The 16,904-nt window shown below is 38.5% G+C and overlaps 1 protein-coding gene across 1 annotated transcript in view; it reads right to left on the bottom strand.

Annotated features, from left to right (window-relative positions):
* TYR (tyrosinase) overlaps positions 1 to 16,904 on the bottom strand; it is a 109,603-nt gene that overhangs the window by 57,303 nt on the left and 35,396 nt on the right. The window contains 1 exon segment of the mRNA XM_004763563.3: positions 12,570 to 12,717. Coding sequence (XP_004763620.2) covers positions 12,570 to 12,717 — 148 coding nt within the window.

Genomic DNA, 16,904 nt, shown 5'->3' with positions numbered 1-16,904 from the left:
GATTTCTTGTTGATCTTCTGGGGGAGGGGCCTGTTGTAGTGATTTTCAAGTGTCTTTGCCCCAGGCGGAATTACACCGCCCTTACCCGGGGCCGGGTGAGTAATCCGCTCGGGTTTGCTTTCAGGAGCTTTTGTTCCCTGAGCGCTTTCCGTAGAGTTCCAGAGGACGGGAATACAAATGGCGGCCTCCTGGTCTCCGGCCCGGAGGAGCCGAGAGCCCAGGGCCCCACTCCTCAGTGCGCCCTCAGAGAACAGCGCCCAGTTACTCCCGTCTGCCTGACCTCCGGCTGCGCTCCGAGCTCACCGAGCCTGCGACCGGTTCAAGGTAACACGGAGCTGCGAGCTTACTGTCGGCTCTGTCTCTGTAGCCGGCTTTCCCGTTCCAATACCCGCAAGCTCTGCGACACTCAGACACCCCCCGATCCTTCTGTGACCCTGCGGGACCTGAGGCCACGCTGACCCCGCGTGGGCTTCGCTCCGGTTTAGCCTCTGGAGCGATGTCCCTCCGCGGAACAGACTTTTAAAAGTCCTGATTTTGTGCGCGGTTGCTCCGCCGCTTGCCGGGAGCCGGCCCCTCCCCCCGGGGTCTATCTTCCCGTCGCTTTGGATTCACTTCTCCGCCGGTCCTACCTTTCAGAAAGTGGTTGTTTTTCTGTTTCCAGAATTGCTGTTCTTCTTCTCTTCGATCTGCCGATGGATTTTCAGGTGTTTGCAATCTTTAGATAAGCTATCTAGCTGATCTCCGGCTAGCTGAAGCAGTCTCAGCTTGCTACTTCTCCGCCATCTTGACTCCTCCCCACAACTCATGTTTCTTTATTGTCTTTCATTTGGGATTGTTAAGTTATCAATACTTTAAGCAATTTAATTCCCCTAGCACTAAAAAAAATTAATCCCGCAAAGAAAGACGTCCCACATTGTAGGAGGAACATTCTTTATGTTATCATAGTAAATGGCTTCTTCATCAGCTAATAGGGTACAATTCAATTTCCTTAGATTAATATTTTACCCCACCACAAAATGTTATAGATAGCCCAGCAAATGGCTGCCTGCCTTAGAATTATCATATCATGCTTTAGTTTAATAAGTATTTAATGAAGGTGTCTTATGTGCCAGGGTCTGTGTTAGGTGCTAGACTCTGTGCTATATGCTAGAGATGGTCAACACATAGACCCTATCTTCAAGGAGCTCAAGATTTATTGAAAGGGAGAGAGAGAGAGACAAACCTACAGTTGGTCTAACCAAAGCTGACTAATATAAGAGCTCAACTCATTAATAACAGCAACAACAAAATCACCCATGGGAATATGGGTAAGTATAACTATGATGTTACAATGGCTCCCTGTTCTAGGGAATTCATTCTCCTGCTTTAGAAAACAAAGAGGGTATATTGTTAAAGCTGGTTACAATCCAACAACAGGAAAAGATACCAAGAAACAGCCAGGTCCTCCTCTGCCATCCCATCTGATTCCTAGAGCAGACATTAAGACATTTCTCTGGCTTCTGAACTCACCTTCTTCTATAACCCTGGGATTTCTGCCTTTCTGAGCAAGTTTCAGCCTTGCACTCACCAGCAGGTAAGCAATCTGCTGTTCATTCCTAAAGCTTCAGGGACCTGCCTTCTGCCTAGACTATTTCTAGGCTGCCAAGTTGGCAAGGCATTTGCTTTATGGGCATGTGGATCAGAGCAGCCTTCCTTGCAGGATGGCCCAGGGGATGCTTGGGGAGTAGAGTGGAGGGGAAGCCTCAGTAGCAAATATAGCCAACAAGCCTCTCCAAAAGATGTAATTAATCTGCAGCTGTGTTGTGAAGCACGCTTGCCATCCCTGGAACGTTCTGCTTCACATCTGTACCTAGCTGAGATTCCCATGCACTCAAGAGACAGGCTACAGGAGAACCGATGCGGTGTTATCAATACTGAGGAACCCAAGGAAAACAGTGGGTAAAAAACAAAAGCACCCTATGAGCTCTTAAAAGTCCCCTTTTCTCCATCCTCTTTACAACAGCTAGTCGTTGTATAACGTGTTACAGTTTTTAAAGTGTAAAGTGATATTCCTTTGAGGAAGGCAGTATTACTACTGCCATCTTATAAGAGGAAAATAAGGCTGGGAGAGGTTCAGCAAGCTTCCCAAGGTCACCCAAGTATCACAAAGCCACGCCAGGACATGCTCACAGGCCTGTGAGTGTCCTGGTTCATGGACTAGAGCACTTGTCTTCCATACTTACAGTCTGGGAACCAGACCATGAGCTCCTACAGGGGGAGTGCCAGGCCTGCCTTCTCTACCGCCGCCTCCTTAAGCCCCAGAGCCAGGTGCCTGCTCTGTCAGTCTGACAGAGAAGAGCCCCACCGACATCAGAAGGGGGTTTAACAATCAGTGAAAAGTTAAGCTTTTGGGCAATGTTGATGGAAGCCTCCCCGCTCCATTTCCGGGGCCTGTCTTTGCTCTCCTTCACATCCCCCTGCACCCCGTTGCTCCCCGCCCCCCTCCACTCTGAGCTCCTTAAGGATTTTTTTTTTTTTAACCACCTTGTTTTTGGAATCCTCTCCTGCTGCACTAAACCATGCTGCTTTGCTAGTGCTCAAAATAACCACGTCTTCTGGCAGCCTCTGCTCCTCTGTTGAGGGAAGAGTCTCTTCTTTCTCTCTAGATACATTTCCTCCGCTCTCTAAATTCTTTATGAAGAACCCTGTAGTCCAGGTTCAGAACACAGCCTGACAGTTGACTTCACCCCTCTGTGCCTCAGTCTCTTCGTCCCTCAGCTAAGGATGAAAATGGCACTTCACCGGTAGGATCGCCGGAGCGTTGAACAAGTCAAGCCACCTGATGCACTTGGCATTCAGGGCACAGTCGGCCCCGTTAGCTGTTCGCTGTGCTCTCAAGCGTCTTAACTGTATTTTTTTTTTTTAAAGATTTTATTTATTTATCAGAGAGAGAGAGGGGGAGAGAGCGAGCACAGGCAGACAGAATGGCAGGCAGAGGCAGAGGGAGAAGCAGGCTCCCTGCTGAGCAAGGAGCCCAATGTGGGACTGGATCCCAGGACGCTGGGATCATGACCCGAGCCGAAGGCAGCTGCTTAACCAACTGAGCCACCCAGGCGTCCCTTAACTGTATTTTAACTTTTATCTCTTCCCTGAAGTGTTTTTGTTTTTAAACCTCACACTTCTCTGCCTTTCTTGTTTTGTTCCCTATGCATGGAAGGTTTTTACTACCAAAATTCACAAGTCAAAATCCCACTCCTTCTTCATAAAGTCACCATAAGAGTATTCCCCACAGGAGACCCTAACAAGTGTTCATAGACCAGCCATCCTGTGTGGGGTTTGGGGCGGGGGCTACAGATGTCCTCACATCTTTTCTGTTCTTTCACATGTCCCCGACTATTAAACCACTGTTACTAAAGAAATTACATCTTGTTTTGTGTTGCTTATTTACATATCTGGACTGCGTGGCATTAGGTATTTAGTGACTGATGCAGCCCCATGGCTTCCTATGGTGCACGAAACAAAGAGGGCGCGTAGTATGGAATTAACAGATGAACACCTGCATGTAGAGGTGTGCTCGCTTTTGTCCACAGGAGTCTTTCTGGAGGGATTATGTGTCAAGGAAAGGGAAGTGTTTCCAAAGCTCCTTTTCTATGGTTCTGACATTTATCCACTGTACACCCTCTGGTAGGCACCCATGCTCTTCTTCCTTCCTGAGGAAACTGTAGCGAAAAAAACCCTGACTTCCATTGTTTAAGCATCGGCTATGCTTGATGGGTGTTGTAGTGTTAGATTGGTTTCAAATTTCAAATCCCTCTATTTTTAGCATGCCCCAAATCTGGTCTTCTTCAAGAAAAAGGAGAAATAACACCCCAACCTATTCTTTCTTTTAGGGTTATCACTCCTCGACCTTCTCTTTTTACCAGGAATTTTTTTGTTTTTTGTTGTTTTTTTTAACAAACCTGAGAATAGGTAGAGTCCCTTGTGCTCCTTATTCTGAGTGGCAGAGGAAAAAAAAAAAAAAACTAACTATGAATTGGACTTGTCAGTTACCTATTAATCATAACTAAAAAGCATGATTAAACTGTCACTAAGAAACCTGTGAAAGGCCTATAATTGTGCTAATGCATTCTATTGTCATTTCTTAAAATACCCAGGATATTGTAAAGTCCAGAAAGGACCTTGGAGCTTTTATAACAATCCATTCTTTTTACAGATAAGAATACCGCAAAACAAGAAGGCAAACACACTGATGCCACAAACAAAAGTTTAAGTTAAAAAAAAGGCTGTCTGAAAACAATCAGTTTCTTAAAGGAGCAGCATACCATTAAAACTTAAAAGATGATTTTAAAATGCGGAAAATACTTGTAATATTTATGACAGAAGGACTAACTTTTAAAAATATTATGAAGAGCCTTTACAATTTAATAGTAAAAAGGCAAAAACAAACAAACCCAAACCCAATCTAAAATAACCACAAATGTCAACAGATTTTAGGAAAAAAAATCTATAATATGAACAGGAAATAGAGAAATTCAAATAGATATTTTTCTACTTTTCAGAGTAGCAAAGGTTAATAAAGCTGATGACCTCTCTCTGCTGCAGGTGAAGGTACAGGGTGAAGGAAATACTTTCATTCTCTACTTGTGGGAATGTAGTTGGCACAATCATTTTTGAAAGGCAATTTAGAAATACCTACAAATTTTGAATGTATTTAACCTCTTACCTTTCAATTTCAATGATAAGAATTTGTTCTTTAGTTATACTCACGATGTTCAAAATATATATGGTATATGTATATATATACACATATATAAACACATTGTTTAGCAAAAAAAAAAAAGAGGGAGAAACAATCAAAATGCCTGTTAAAAAGTGATTACTAAATTAAAGTATATCCATACAATGGAATTTTTTTACACATTTATTGATTCATTTAAAGAGAGCAATGATGAACACATTGCATGTTAATCATATCTTAATATTATTATGAAATTAGTACTGACCTTGTGGAGCCCTTAAACTCTTTTTTTAAATGTTATGTTAGTCACCATACAGTACATCTTAAGTTTTTGATGTAATGTTCCATGATTCATTGTTTACGTATAACACCCAGTGCTCCAGCAATACATGCCCTCCTTAATACCCAAACTCTTGTCTTAAATGTCAGTTTGATCCACAATATGAAGGAGCTAATAAAAGACAAAATGTGTAAAGTAAATTTTATTTGACCTGATTTAGAATACCTAAGGTTGAAAAATAGTTATAAAATTTATTAAAAATCTTAGCAAATGTTTTCCATTTTGATGGCTTGGTTTTACTTCCTTAGTTTATTGCTTATTTTTGCTTACAATATGAAGGATTATTCTTTACTTTCTAGATAGCAGAGATTCTGTGTCTAACCAGAACAATTTTCTGTACTTTATGTTGACTTTATTATATTCCTGACTATAAGAAAAAACAAAAGAACAAAGGTTTCTCTTTCCTCTCCTGTTAAAGAGTTAAGATTCTTTATAATCATGTTACCTTCTTTTTCTTATTTTAAAGTGTTTTATTGACATTTTGATTAAATATATAACCAAATATTGTTTCTCAGTCACCTATAATCCCATCTTAATCAAGTGTTCAATTCTCCTCTGATAACTTCTTTAATTTCTGTCTTGCCCACATCAGATCCTAAATATGGAAAAAATTAAATAAATCTTTTAGAATATCTTTTACACCTAAAACTCTCTATGTGATTTCTTAGGGGGCTCCTGGAAAAGCCAAAAAGTTTTGTCCATCCATCTGATGAAAAGAGAGATAGAAATAAGTAGGTGTATTTGTTAGTTACTATTGATGAGTTACATGGAAAGAGTTCTCAAAGAGGAAGAGATACTCAGCCTTCCTTAAGTTAAATTTGTACAAGTAAATAACATTAACATTCATTATTATTAATATTCATATAAGTAAATGACTATTAAGTCTTTCAGAAATTGTATGCTTTATGGGTAGTTCCTAGAGGTTCATCAATGCCTTCATTGTCCACTTCCCTAATACCTTTCTATTTACGAGTCCTAATAGTGCTTTGCCTGATATTAAGCAGCAAAAATACAGTGTCGATACAGTGGCGATTCACAGACCTGTACCCCTGGGGCTTATAATACATTTTATGTTAATAACAAATAAAAAATTAAAAGAAAAAAGAATACAGTGTCATGTCATGATTTCAGTTATTTAAAACATCAACTAACCCATAACCATTTTCCTTTATTTCAGAGACGTTTTAGGTTCACAACAAAATTGGAAGGTACGAAGACTTCCCGTCTACCTTCTGCCCCGACACATGCTTCATCTCCTCCATGAGCAACATCCTTCACCAGAACGATACATTTGGTACAACTGATGACCCTATATTGATGCATCTTTACCTCCCCCAGTCCATAGTTTACATACGGGTTTACTCTTGGTGGTATACATTCTTCAGGTTTAGAAAAATGTATAACAACTTATATCCATCATTATAATATCCCAGAGTGTATTTTCACTGCCTTAAAAATCCTCTGTGCTTTGTCTATTCTTTGCCCCCTTTCTCCCCTCTGGGAACCATTGATCATTTTATAGTCTCCATAGTTTTGCCTTTTCCAGAACGTTGTACAGTAGGAATTCTACAACTGGTACCCTCTTCAGATTGGTTTATTCTACTTAATAATATATATTTATGTTTCTTTCATGTCTTTGTGTGGCTTAATAGCTCATTTCTTTTTATCTCTGACAATCCACTGTCTGGATATAGCACAGGTTATTTATCCACTCACCTATTGAAGGGCATTTTGGTTACCTCCCTGCTTTGGCAAGTATAAATGAGATTGCTATGACCTTCCATGCACAGATATTTGTGTGGGCATGTGTTTTCAGCTCCTCTGGGTAAATACCAAGAAGCGTAATTGCTGGATCACATGGCAAAAGGAGGTTTAGTTTTGTAAAAAGCTGCCAAACTGTCTTCCAAACTGGTCATGTTATTTTGCATTTCTACCAGCAATGATTGAGAGTCTGGTCCCACTCCAACCTTACCAGTATTTGGTGGTGTCAGCAGATTCTGACCATCCTAATAGGTGTATGTATTATGGTTTAATTTGCATTTCCCTGATGACATATGATGTGGAATATCTTTTCATATACTTAACTTGCCATTGTATATCTTCTCTAGTGAAGTGTCTATTAAGGACTTTGACTTGCTTTTTAATTGGATTCATTTTCTTCTCCTTGAATGTTGAGTTCTTTTTATATCTTGGATTAAGTCCTTTATAAGATATGTATTTTGCAATTATTTTCTTCCATTCTGTGACTCATCTCATTCTCTTGATATGCAATGAAATTCTATAAAGCTTTCAAAAGGAAAGGGAAAGACCTACATAAACAAATGTTGAAATATATCTGAGATTACTAAGTAGGCAAAAAGTATGGATTTGTGTGCAAATATAATTCTTTTAGTGTATATTGGAAGGGTGGAGTGAGACTTCTCTTGTTAATTTGTTCCTTTCTCTACTTTTCTAAATTGCAGAATGGATTTTAGGTAATTTCCCTTAATCTGCTACTTTATATTATCTTTTTATTTAATTTATGAGAAAACAAAAATAAAAACTAAAATATTTCAATATAGTTTTTAAAGGAAGTCTTTCAAAGAAGCCAAGAACATGTCAGGACCCTCAAATCTGATATTAATCTTGATACTACTATGGGAACCTGTTCTCCAGCTTGTCTAAATAAAATTTCTTCAACATGATTTCCTCTGTCTTAGGATTTACCAGTTTTGTTCTGTAAGTATGATATACACTTCCTTTCCTTCATTGTCATATCTGTAACTTTTCCTCGTCTTTAAGAATAAATCAAAGGAGAGTCTTTTCTGGAAAGAATTTAATTTTCAAGGCAGAGTTAGGCTTTTCATTTCTGGATTCATATACCTCTCATGTTTCTTTTATTGGCTGTAGTACATTGCTATGATTGCTAATTTATTTTTTCTTTTTTGGAAGACGGCAAGCACCCAAGTTCAAGAGTTTTTATTTATCTCAACAAATAAAACAGGCATAGTATCTGACACGGTATATGGAATATAGTAAAAACTTAAAATGTTTGACAAAGGAATGAATTTTTTTTAATGAGTGAATTTTTAATGAAAATGTTTTATCTTCAACCTAAGAGCAATCAGGACAGTTATAGTTCAGATCCCCAGGCAGTTGCCCATAATGGTTAAAAACCTGGTTCTGTAGTAAGACTACATTGTTTAAAAAAAAAAAAAAAAAAAGAAGAAGAAGAAGAAGAAGAAGAAAAGACTACATTGTTTAGCTCTCAACTCTGTCCTTTGCTAGCTATATAATCTCCATAACTCTTTTTTAAATCTATAAAGTAGGATAATACTGGAACCTATGTTACAGACTTGGTGTGAACTAAATGAACTAGAACTTGTGAATAGTGTAGAATAGTGCCTCAAATATAGTAAAAACTAAATGTATATTATCTTTTAAAATTGTTATATTGAGTCTATTTTCTGATTTTTTTTTAAGTGGTAGAGAGAACTGGAATTAGCTTTCAACTTTCTTTTCCCAACATTGGCACATTTTGATGACAAGTGACTACTTGGCACCCGAATGTCATGAGCTTCTCTTCCCATGAGCTTTGACGCTTAATCCCTTGTTTTATAAGCCAATCTTGCATTTTCTTCTTCAGTTTATACTCCTCATTTGTGACTGGTCTCAAGTAGACAGGAGTTGTGCTTCTGATCCTTGAATATTCATTCTTGACTTGTAGGCCTGCTGCCCTTCAGGGATCGGCTCTTATATCATCCTTGTTTTATGCAGCTTTCTAAGAATGCCTCCCATGACTGGGCATGAGTCATAATGTACTACCATGGCTTGCATGTTTATATTTCCCAATAGACTATGCTTTTTCAGACCAAGAATCCTGTCTCACTATTGTTTCCTCAATGTGTACAGTCAGGTCTGATGGTCTAGAAACATGCTAAAATTTTAAGACATGTTCATAGCATTACATGCTTATTACATTTTGCTTTTTAAGACTTAAAAAAAATTCTTCAATTAAAATGGCTTCTCTGTCCTTCCTTTTGTAGCTGTGGCAAATGCAGTGTGCTAAGGTTTTTTTTCAATCATTTGTTTATTTGATAGAAATTGATTAGACATTTATTCATTGTAGGCTAGACAAAATACTGTGAGAAAAACAAATATAATACCAAGCATGAGCCCTAATTAGGTAGTTCACAGATTAGTGAGAGGGACAAAGCACAAATGAGTAATGACATAAATCAAGAACAATGCAAATGACGTGTCCTAAATGAAGAGTAAAGAGAGAATGTGGCATGAGTTCATAGATGGAAGAGTGGTGTCCTGGCCATTATTTTAATAAACAGCTGGCAGAATAAAATCCTTGATGTGCAGCATTTGCCAATTTCATGGTATAAATACTCCCACCATGGCTAATTTTAAACTATAGCTTGAGGTTCCTAAAGAAAAGTTGGGGAAAGATGTCCATATTAGATCTTGCTAGCTACTGTGGGCTGACTCCAGCACACTCTGGATGGGAAAGATGGTTATAGACAGGTATGGTCTGGGTCGACTTCATGAAGGAGGTGAAAATTGAAACTAGTCTTAAAGTTGCCATAAAAATTAGATGACTAGGGGCACCTGGGTGGCTCAGTGGGTTAAAGCCTCTACCTTCAGCTCAGGTCATGATCCCAGGGTTCTGGGATCGAGCCCCGCATCGGGCTCTCCGCTCAGCCGGTAACCTGTTTCCTCCTCTCTCTCTGCCTGCCTCTCTGCTACTTGTGATCTCTCTCTGTCAAATAAATAAATAAAATCTTAAAAAAAATTAGATGACTAAAGGACAAGCATGTTCCGGGTTTGGAGAATGGTATAAGCAATGCATCGAGGCAAGAAAGAATGTGGAATATTTAGGCAAATATACTCAAGAGCAGAAGAGCAGAATAGTGGTGAACTGACCATCTGACTGAGAAGAGTCTTGAGAGGAAAGTTCACGTGCTACGGTATTATGTGGCAATCCATGGTCTCTAGCCTTCCTAATTGTGCTTTTTCTCCATACCCAGAATCTTCCTCAGCTTGGCTCTGTGGGCTGAGGGAGAAACTACTTGGTCATTTGTTTATTATTTTTCAGTTATTTTAATAACCATACAGATACCTAATGGTAAGATAGAATTAGCAGGGAATTCTAAGAGAGTAGAAGATTTTAATTTTCTAGAGTGACAGAGAGGCTTAAAATCCATACATCTGCATAATGGTTTTATCTCTGCCAAACAAACATGCTTCTACACACTGAATTCAATTGTACTATTTTCTATAAAGACAGATAAAAGCAAGCTAGCTAAAGATCAACTTTTTTTTTTTCTTATCTGTTATATAAATATGGAATTCTGTGGTTTAGCAGGGGTCAGCAAACTTTTTCTATAAAAGGCCAGAAACTAAATATTTTCCACTTTGTGCCCCATGGCCTCAGTCGCAACTACCCAGTTTGGCCCTTATAGCATAAAAGCAGCCGCAGACAAGTTATAAATGAATGACTGTGGTTTCAATCAATCCTGACTTACAAATAAGTCAGAAGACAGATTGGCCTATAAGCCACAGTGTGCTGATTTCTTGCTTAAAGCATCAAGTGTCTAGGAATTCTAAAATTCTTTAAGGTTTATGGGACACTAAAGATCAAAAAATGCCAAGAATTCACAAGGACAATAGGATGTAAAAATGATTTCATAAAAAGAGTTCAATCTATCTTTTCTGATAAAATGTTTTTTCCAAGCCTCCTGATCCCTCATTTCCACATGGATATAGGTAATTATGATATCATATTAATATCATAATTTTGGTGTTTATACACTTTCTTAAAAACTGATTTCTGGGGGCGCCTGGGTGGCTCAGTGGGTTAAAGCCTCTGCTTTCGGATCGGATCATGATCTCAGGGTCCTGTGATCGAGCCCCGCATCGGGCTCTCTGCTCGGCGGGGAGCCTGCTTCCTCCTGTCTCTCTGCCTACCTCTCTGCCTACTTGTGATATCTGTCAAATAAATAAATAAAATCTTTAAAAAGGAAAAAAAAACTGATTTCTGAATGAAACGTGACTTGGACTGTTACTTAATTCCTATAATATTGGAGTTGTCCTGCAGACAACAACAATGTGCCTAATAATAGTCCATGCTCATGGTTGGTTACTTTTTTATCTGATGTTGTGTCCATCTTTTGGGGAAATGAGTGAGTAAGAAATGGTGACAATATGAGTAAAACATCTAATTTTCAGTTTCAGTTTCTTTATCTTTAAAACAGGAAAAACAGGGGTGCCTGGGTGGTTCAGTAAGTTAAGCCTCTGCCTTCGGCTCAGGTCATGATCCCAGCGTCCTGGGATTGAGCCCCACATCGGGCTGTCTGTTCAGCAGGGAGCCTGCTTCCTCCTCTCTCTCTCTCTCTCTCTCTCTCTGCCTGCCTCTCTGCCTACTTGTGACCTTTGTCTGTCAAATAAATAAATAAAACCATTAAAAAAAATAAAACAGGAAAAACAGAATTTGTTGTATTTACCACAGAGAAGGAAAGTATTATCTTAATGGCAGGTATAAATCTGTGCCCTTTATACAGTGGAGAAAACTCCCTAAGAGGAGACAAAAAAGAAAGAAAAAAGAGCCCTCCATTCATCTATCATGATTCAATGCTTTACTTCCTCCTGTCTTTTTGAAGAACTCCAGAAACAGACAGCTGACCTTCCTCCAGGTACTTTCTCTTCTGCTATCATCACCTATGATTAAGTTCAAATTCTTTAAAGGTAAGCACTGCACATGTAGCAAAGAGGAAGAGGGTTAATAAGGCTCCAGGAGAATTAAGGCACATTAAACAAGATGGCTGGGCCATATTGCATCGTATCTGGAGAGCTAATCATATAACGCTCAAGCCGATGGTTGAGATCAAAGACATATCTGCTTCTATTGAGGGTCTGAGATTGGAAAAGAAGAAATAACATTGGCAGAGAGAAAGAAAATGTTTTGAAGAGAGATATAGCAGATCTATGTCCTGCTGAGGTGGCCTTAGACACCTTGTGCCAACTCTGTGCGCCCACCTCTCTGAAACTACAAGCTTGACCCCTGGCCACAGGACCCTGCCACCTTCGGAAGACTGCCCTTAGGCTTGGGAGCCACACGGTTAGTCTGGAATGGACTAGTGTCTGGAAGCTTTACAGCTCCTACCTCAGGGCAACCTGTAGCCAATGACTATTTGATACGGTAATACAAAAACTCAGTTCCCTTGTTTTCAGGAAAGACAAACTGAAGTGTAATTTCATACTCTACCAAAATCTGGCTGAGTCTGGGACTTCAACTGAAACTGTACTCTTATTTGGCTTTTTCCCCCTTCTTACTGTGTTTTACCCATTCTCTTACTGGTTTCTCTTTAATAAAACATTTGCATCCAAATCCTTAGTTTCAGGGCTGTTTCTGGGAGAATCTGATCGGAGACAATAGATTACCATAATTTCTTAGCTTTCATGTAATGAAGTCCCACTACATTTAACACCCACAAGCACATAATTTATGAAAAAGTGTCAACCAACCTGTCAACAAAGGTATGGTGAAGAAGAAAAATAGGATCGTTGGCAGATCCCTGTACCTGAGACATCGTTCCGTTCATATAGATGTGCAGGGCATTGTGCATACTGCTTTGAGAGGCATCTGCTATTCCAGTGAGTGGACTAGCAAATCCTGTGGGCAAAAAGAAAATTGGAAAGAAAAAAGTCAGTTTGCATTAATAATTGAAAACCTCAATGCTTATCTCATTTGGTTTGTGATTATACTTGAGATTCTATTGAGATTGCTTACATTTTGGATGCCCACTGCTTATTTAATAAATCCTGGTGGAATGGAAAGCTATTAATCTAGGTACAGTGGACTGATTAACCGGATGGAGTAAGTGGAGCCAATCATGTTCCCTCCTGTTGCTTCCGCCCATTATATCTCCTTTAGATACTGCAAAGTGATAGGACCTTTTTATACTAATCAGCATGGTCAGTCTCCCTTCGGTCTTTAATGGCACTTAGAGCAGATCTTTCCAGCCTGTTATGTAACTCCTCGCTTCCCAGCTCTGATGGTTACTTTTAATTTTGGTTTCTGGTTCCAGAGAAAACAGAAAATTTGTGACCTTCTGCATCACAGCCCAGCGGACATCAGGTCAGATTGTGTTTGATTTCGCAAATTATTCACTTCAAAATTAATCAGAGCTCCATTAAATGGTTCCTTTCATTGTATCAGGAATATTAATCGTGGGAGAATAATGATAATGTGAGCTATTACTTTCTGAATATTAATCATGTAAATGCTTTTTGTGGCGTATGTCCTCCAATCTTTTCAGCAACTCTGTCAATTATTTCCATTTTAACTCTGATCAATTAAATTTCAAGACCTGAGCTCTGGTTATTTTGTGTTCTCTTTCACACAGTCCCTGGGAAGAGGAAGAAGAAGGTAGCATTTCAGAGTCCATGGAGGCAAAACATAAGTAGAACTCAGGTTCAGAACCAGACAAAGAAGTCCCATTTACCAAAGTTAAATTCTAAGCAGCAACCTCGTTGGGGGATGCCCTTGGCCTAGGGCATCCTACATTCCTATGTAGCAATGAATCCCATATTAAATCTCAGAATTTAGAAATATCAAACAGAAACTGGAAGATGATGATTATGAAGGTAGGATACACACAGTGAAGGCACTTTGGGGCAGGGGAGGTCTAGCTAATTTTATGCAACTAGGATTATCTTGTTGTCAACCTGTTCATTTTTAAAGGGGCAGATCTTGACTTCTACATTTGATGCACTGTGCTCGACCACCATTGTGGCTCACAGTATTTCTAACCCTTAGTCTGTGATTTTTTTCCTCTCCTTTTGAAACTTCTGTGCTCATTCTCAGAGACCATGCTAAGCCTTGCTCCTACTGGGAGTTTAGCTTAAGAACATGCACTTCCCTCCCCTCTTGTCTATGAAACTTTTATGGTTATATACATAAGGCTTTTACTGTACACAGAGATTTTTCTAAGAGCTTGACATGATTTTTCATATGCCCTTCAGAGTGATCCTACAAATTAGGTACCCTTATTACCTCCATCACATCAGTTTGAAAAAGGGGGCTTAGAGAAGTCAGGTAGCATATGTAAGATTTAAAAATAAATAAGAAAAATTAAGATTTAAAAATTAAATTACACAAGAAACTTGCAAGATTTAAAAATAAGAGAAATTAGGTTGGGACACAAGCTTGTTTTCTTCTAGAGTTCAGGCTATTGAATATGCAATGGTTTACTGCCTTTCCTATGTAGCAATGAATCCCATATCATGGAAGACAAACTTCTGTATAGGAATGGTCTTTAAGCTTTTACCCTTGATAACACCAAAGGAAAGTTTTAAGACCACATTTTATATATGTTCTTACATACTATTAAGTAGATCCAGTTTATTTTAATCAAAATTGTAAAGACTTTCAGAGGATATAACTTCAGATATATTGCAAATAGTTCAAATGCAAAACTAAAAATTTAATATCACGTTTTAAAAATGTATCCACTTCATTCACTATACCCATATCAAGAATACCTAAACAAACCCTATTATCATGTGTAATTTTATGAGGTTTCCTTTTTGGACTTATCTCACATTCTCTTTTTCCACAGAAACATTCCTAAATATTATACAAGATATGCATGATTAAAAAAAAAAAAAAAAACTTCTTTGGGGCACTTGGATGGCTCAGTGTGTTAAAGCCTCTGCCTTCGGCTCAGGTCATAGCCTCAGGGTCCTGGGATTGAGCCTCTCAATCAGGCTCTCTGCTCAGCAGGGAGCCTGTTTCCTCCTCTCTCTCTGCCTGCCTCTCTGCCTACTTGTGATTTCTCTCTCTGTCAAATAAACAAATACATAAATTTTAAAAAAAACACCAAAACTTTTTTGCGATGAAAATAGGTATAGAAATTAAAATTATTTTTTAAAACTCTCATGGAAACATTAATCTAATCTGGGTTAATTTATCATTAAATATTTTAGCCATAAACAGCTTATCAAAATCATATAAATATATTAAAACATTTTACAAAATATTAAATATAAAAGTAAAATTTTATTGAAAGTTTAATATATTGGTGAAAGATCATTAATTAAAAATTATTCACTATTAATCCATTGCTACATAGGATAAAGTTTAGCATAAATCTTATTCTAAATATTAAAAACTAAATCTGGGTCCTGAGAAAACTTTCCTCTCAAAAGTAACTGCACAGGAATAAAAGATTTTTTATAGTAATCTCACAAATTATTTGAACTCTCTTTTAGTTACATGCTAAAAATGAGTCACTGATCTGGCATCAAAATAATGTGATTCATTAGCTGATAATCAAGCATCTTTAATTAAAGCAATCATATAAATTATGAATTTATTTACAAACCACATGACTTTCAAGATATTCAACACCTAACACATTAAAGTCATGCTGTTTAGCGACGCTGGCACCAATGTTTTGAATGCTTTACTTGTTTGGCAACCTGTGAGTTTTTACCTCTTCTGAGAATGTGTTCTGTTGAGAATGGATTTAGGATATATGAGAGGAAGGCTTTAATCCTGAAAAGTAGAAGACAAATAACAGGTAAGGAGCAGAGGAAAAGGAGAACCTTCAGGAACTTTCCCATTCAAGATCCATTTTAGAAAACTATACTTGGGGGGCGCCTGGGTGGCTCAGTCCATTAAGCGGCTGCCTTCAGCTCAGGTCATGATTCCAGGTTCTTGGGATCAAGTCTCACATCAGGCTCCCTGCTTGGTGGGGAGTCCAGTTCTTCCCCTCCCTCTCCCCCTGCTTGTGTGTGCTCTCTCTCTTTGTGTCATATAAATAAATAAAATACTAAAAAAAAAAAATAATAAAGATAAGAAAAGAAAAGAAAAATATACTTGGGAGGAAGACCTGGAAATAAATTTCTTTAACACGTTCTGTACCATGTATCCTATAGAAAGTCTTGGTGAACCTGCAGTGGTGTCTATCCCAGTTTGAAGGTACTGCCATAGAGAAAAGATTTTTAGAGCTCTGAGGACCCGACTTTAAATTCTGTTACTAGCTTTTGTCAAGATAGCTATCTTTTTTTGAGCCTCAGTTTCTTCACTGGTAAGAGAGGGAATAATTAATGCCCATCTGGATTCTGATGAGGAATGATTTTGATAGCCGGTGTGATACAACGAGTACAGAATCTGGCACAAATGGAGGCTTCCTCAGTAGTACCTACTATTTCTCTCAGCTCATTGCATTTGATCAATGGATGTTTATCATGAAAGCCACTAACCAAGAATACGAGGCACTTTCACTGCATAAAAGTCTCTTTTGCCACAACTACCCACCATCAGGACCCATCCTAGCACTGGACACCTCCCCCCTTCCTAAACTCCATGGCCCTACCTGCTGCATGCCCTCATCCAAAGTTATGGTGATTTTAGGAAGTGGGATTACATTCCTAACAGAGTTCTCGGTAAGGCTTAGTATTTCTTTGCTCACTTCTTTGGCTAATTTGCCAGATATTGCACCTGGGAAAGCCTCCAAAGTTAAGAAAGGACATCTGAATAAGAAGCACATATAGTTTGTCAGACTATTGTGATATGCTCAGAAATAGTTCAAAGATACAGGTTGAACAAACACCCAACCTCTTTGTATAGGAACAAGATTATTAAATAGATAATCTTATTATATTAACTCTTCTAAATGAACTGTGCGTATCTTGTTTCTTCAGATAGACTGGAAATGTCTTAGGAGGAGGGACCAAATATTTCGCTTTGATTTTCCACAAAGACAGAGGCTCTCACATCTTTGTATTTAAAAGAAAACCAAATATAAAATATGTTTAAATCCTTCACTTATACCAGTCTATAAAGACTGGGAA

The sequence above is a fragment of the Mustela putorius genome, unplaced genomic scaffold (genome assembly GCF_011764305.1).
Source record: "Mustela putorius furo isolate JIRA1106 unplaced genomic scaffold, ASM1176430v1.1 tig00003987_pilon_pilon_pilon, whole genome shotgun sequence".
NCBI lineage: Eukaryota > Metazoa > Chordata > Mammalia > Carnivora > Mustelidae > Mustela > Mustela putorius.
The sequence above is the reverse complement of the archived record's forward strand: the minus strand, read 5'-3'. Positions and strand labels throughout refer to the sequence as shown.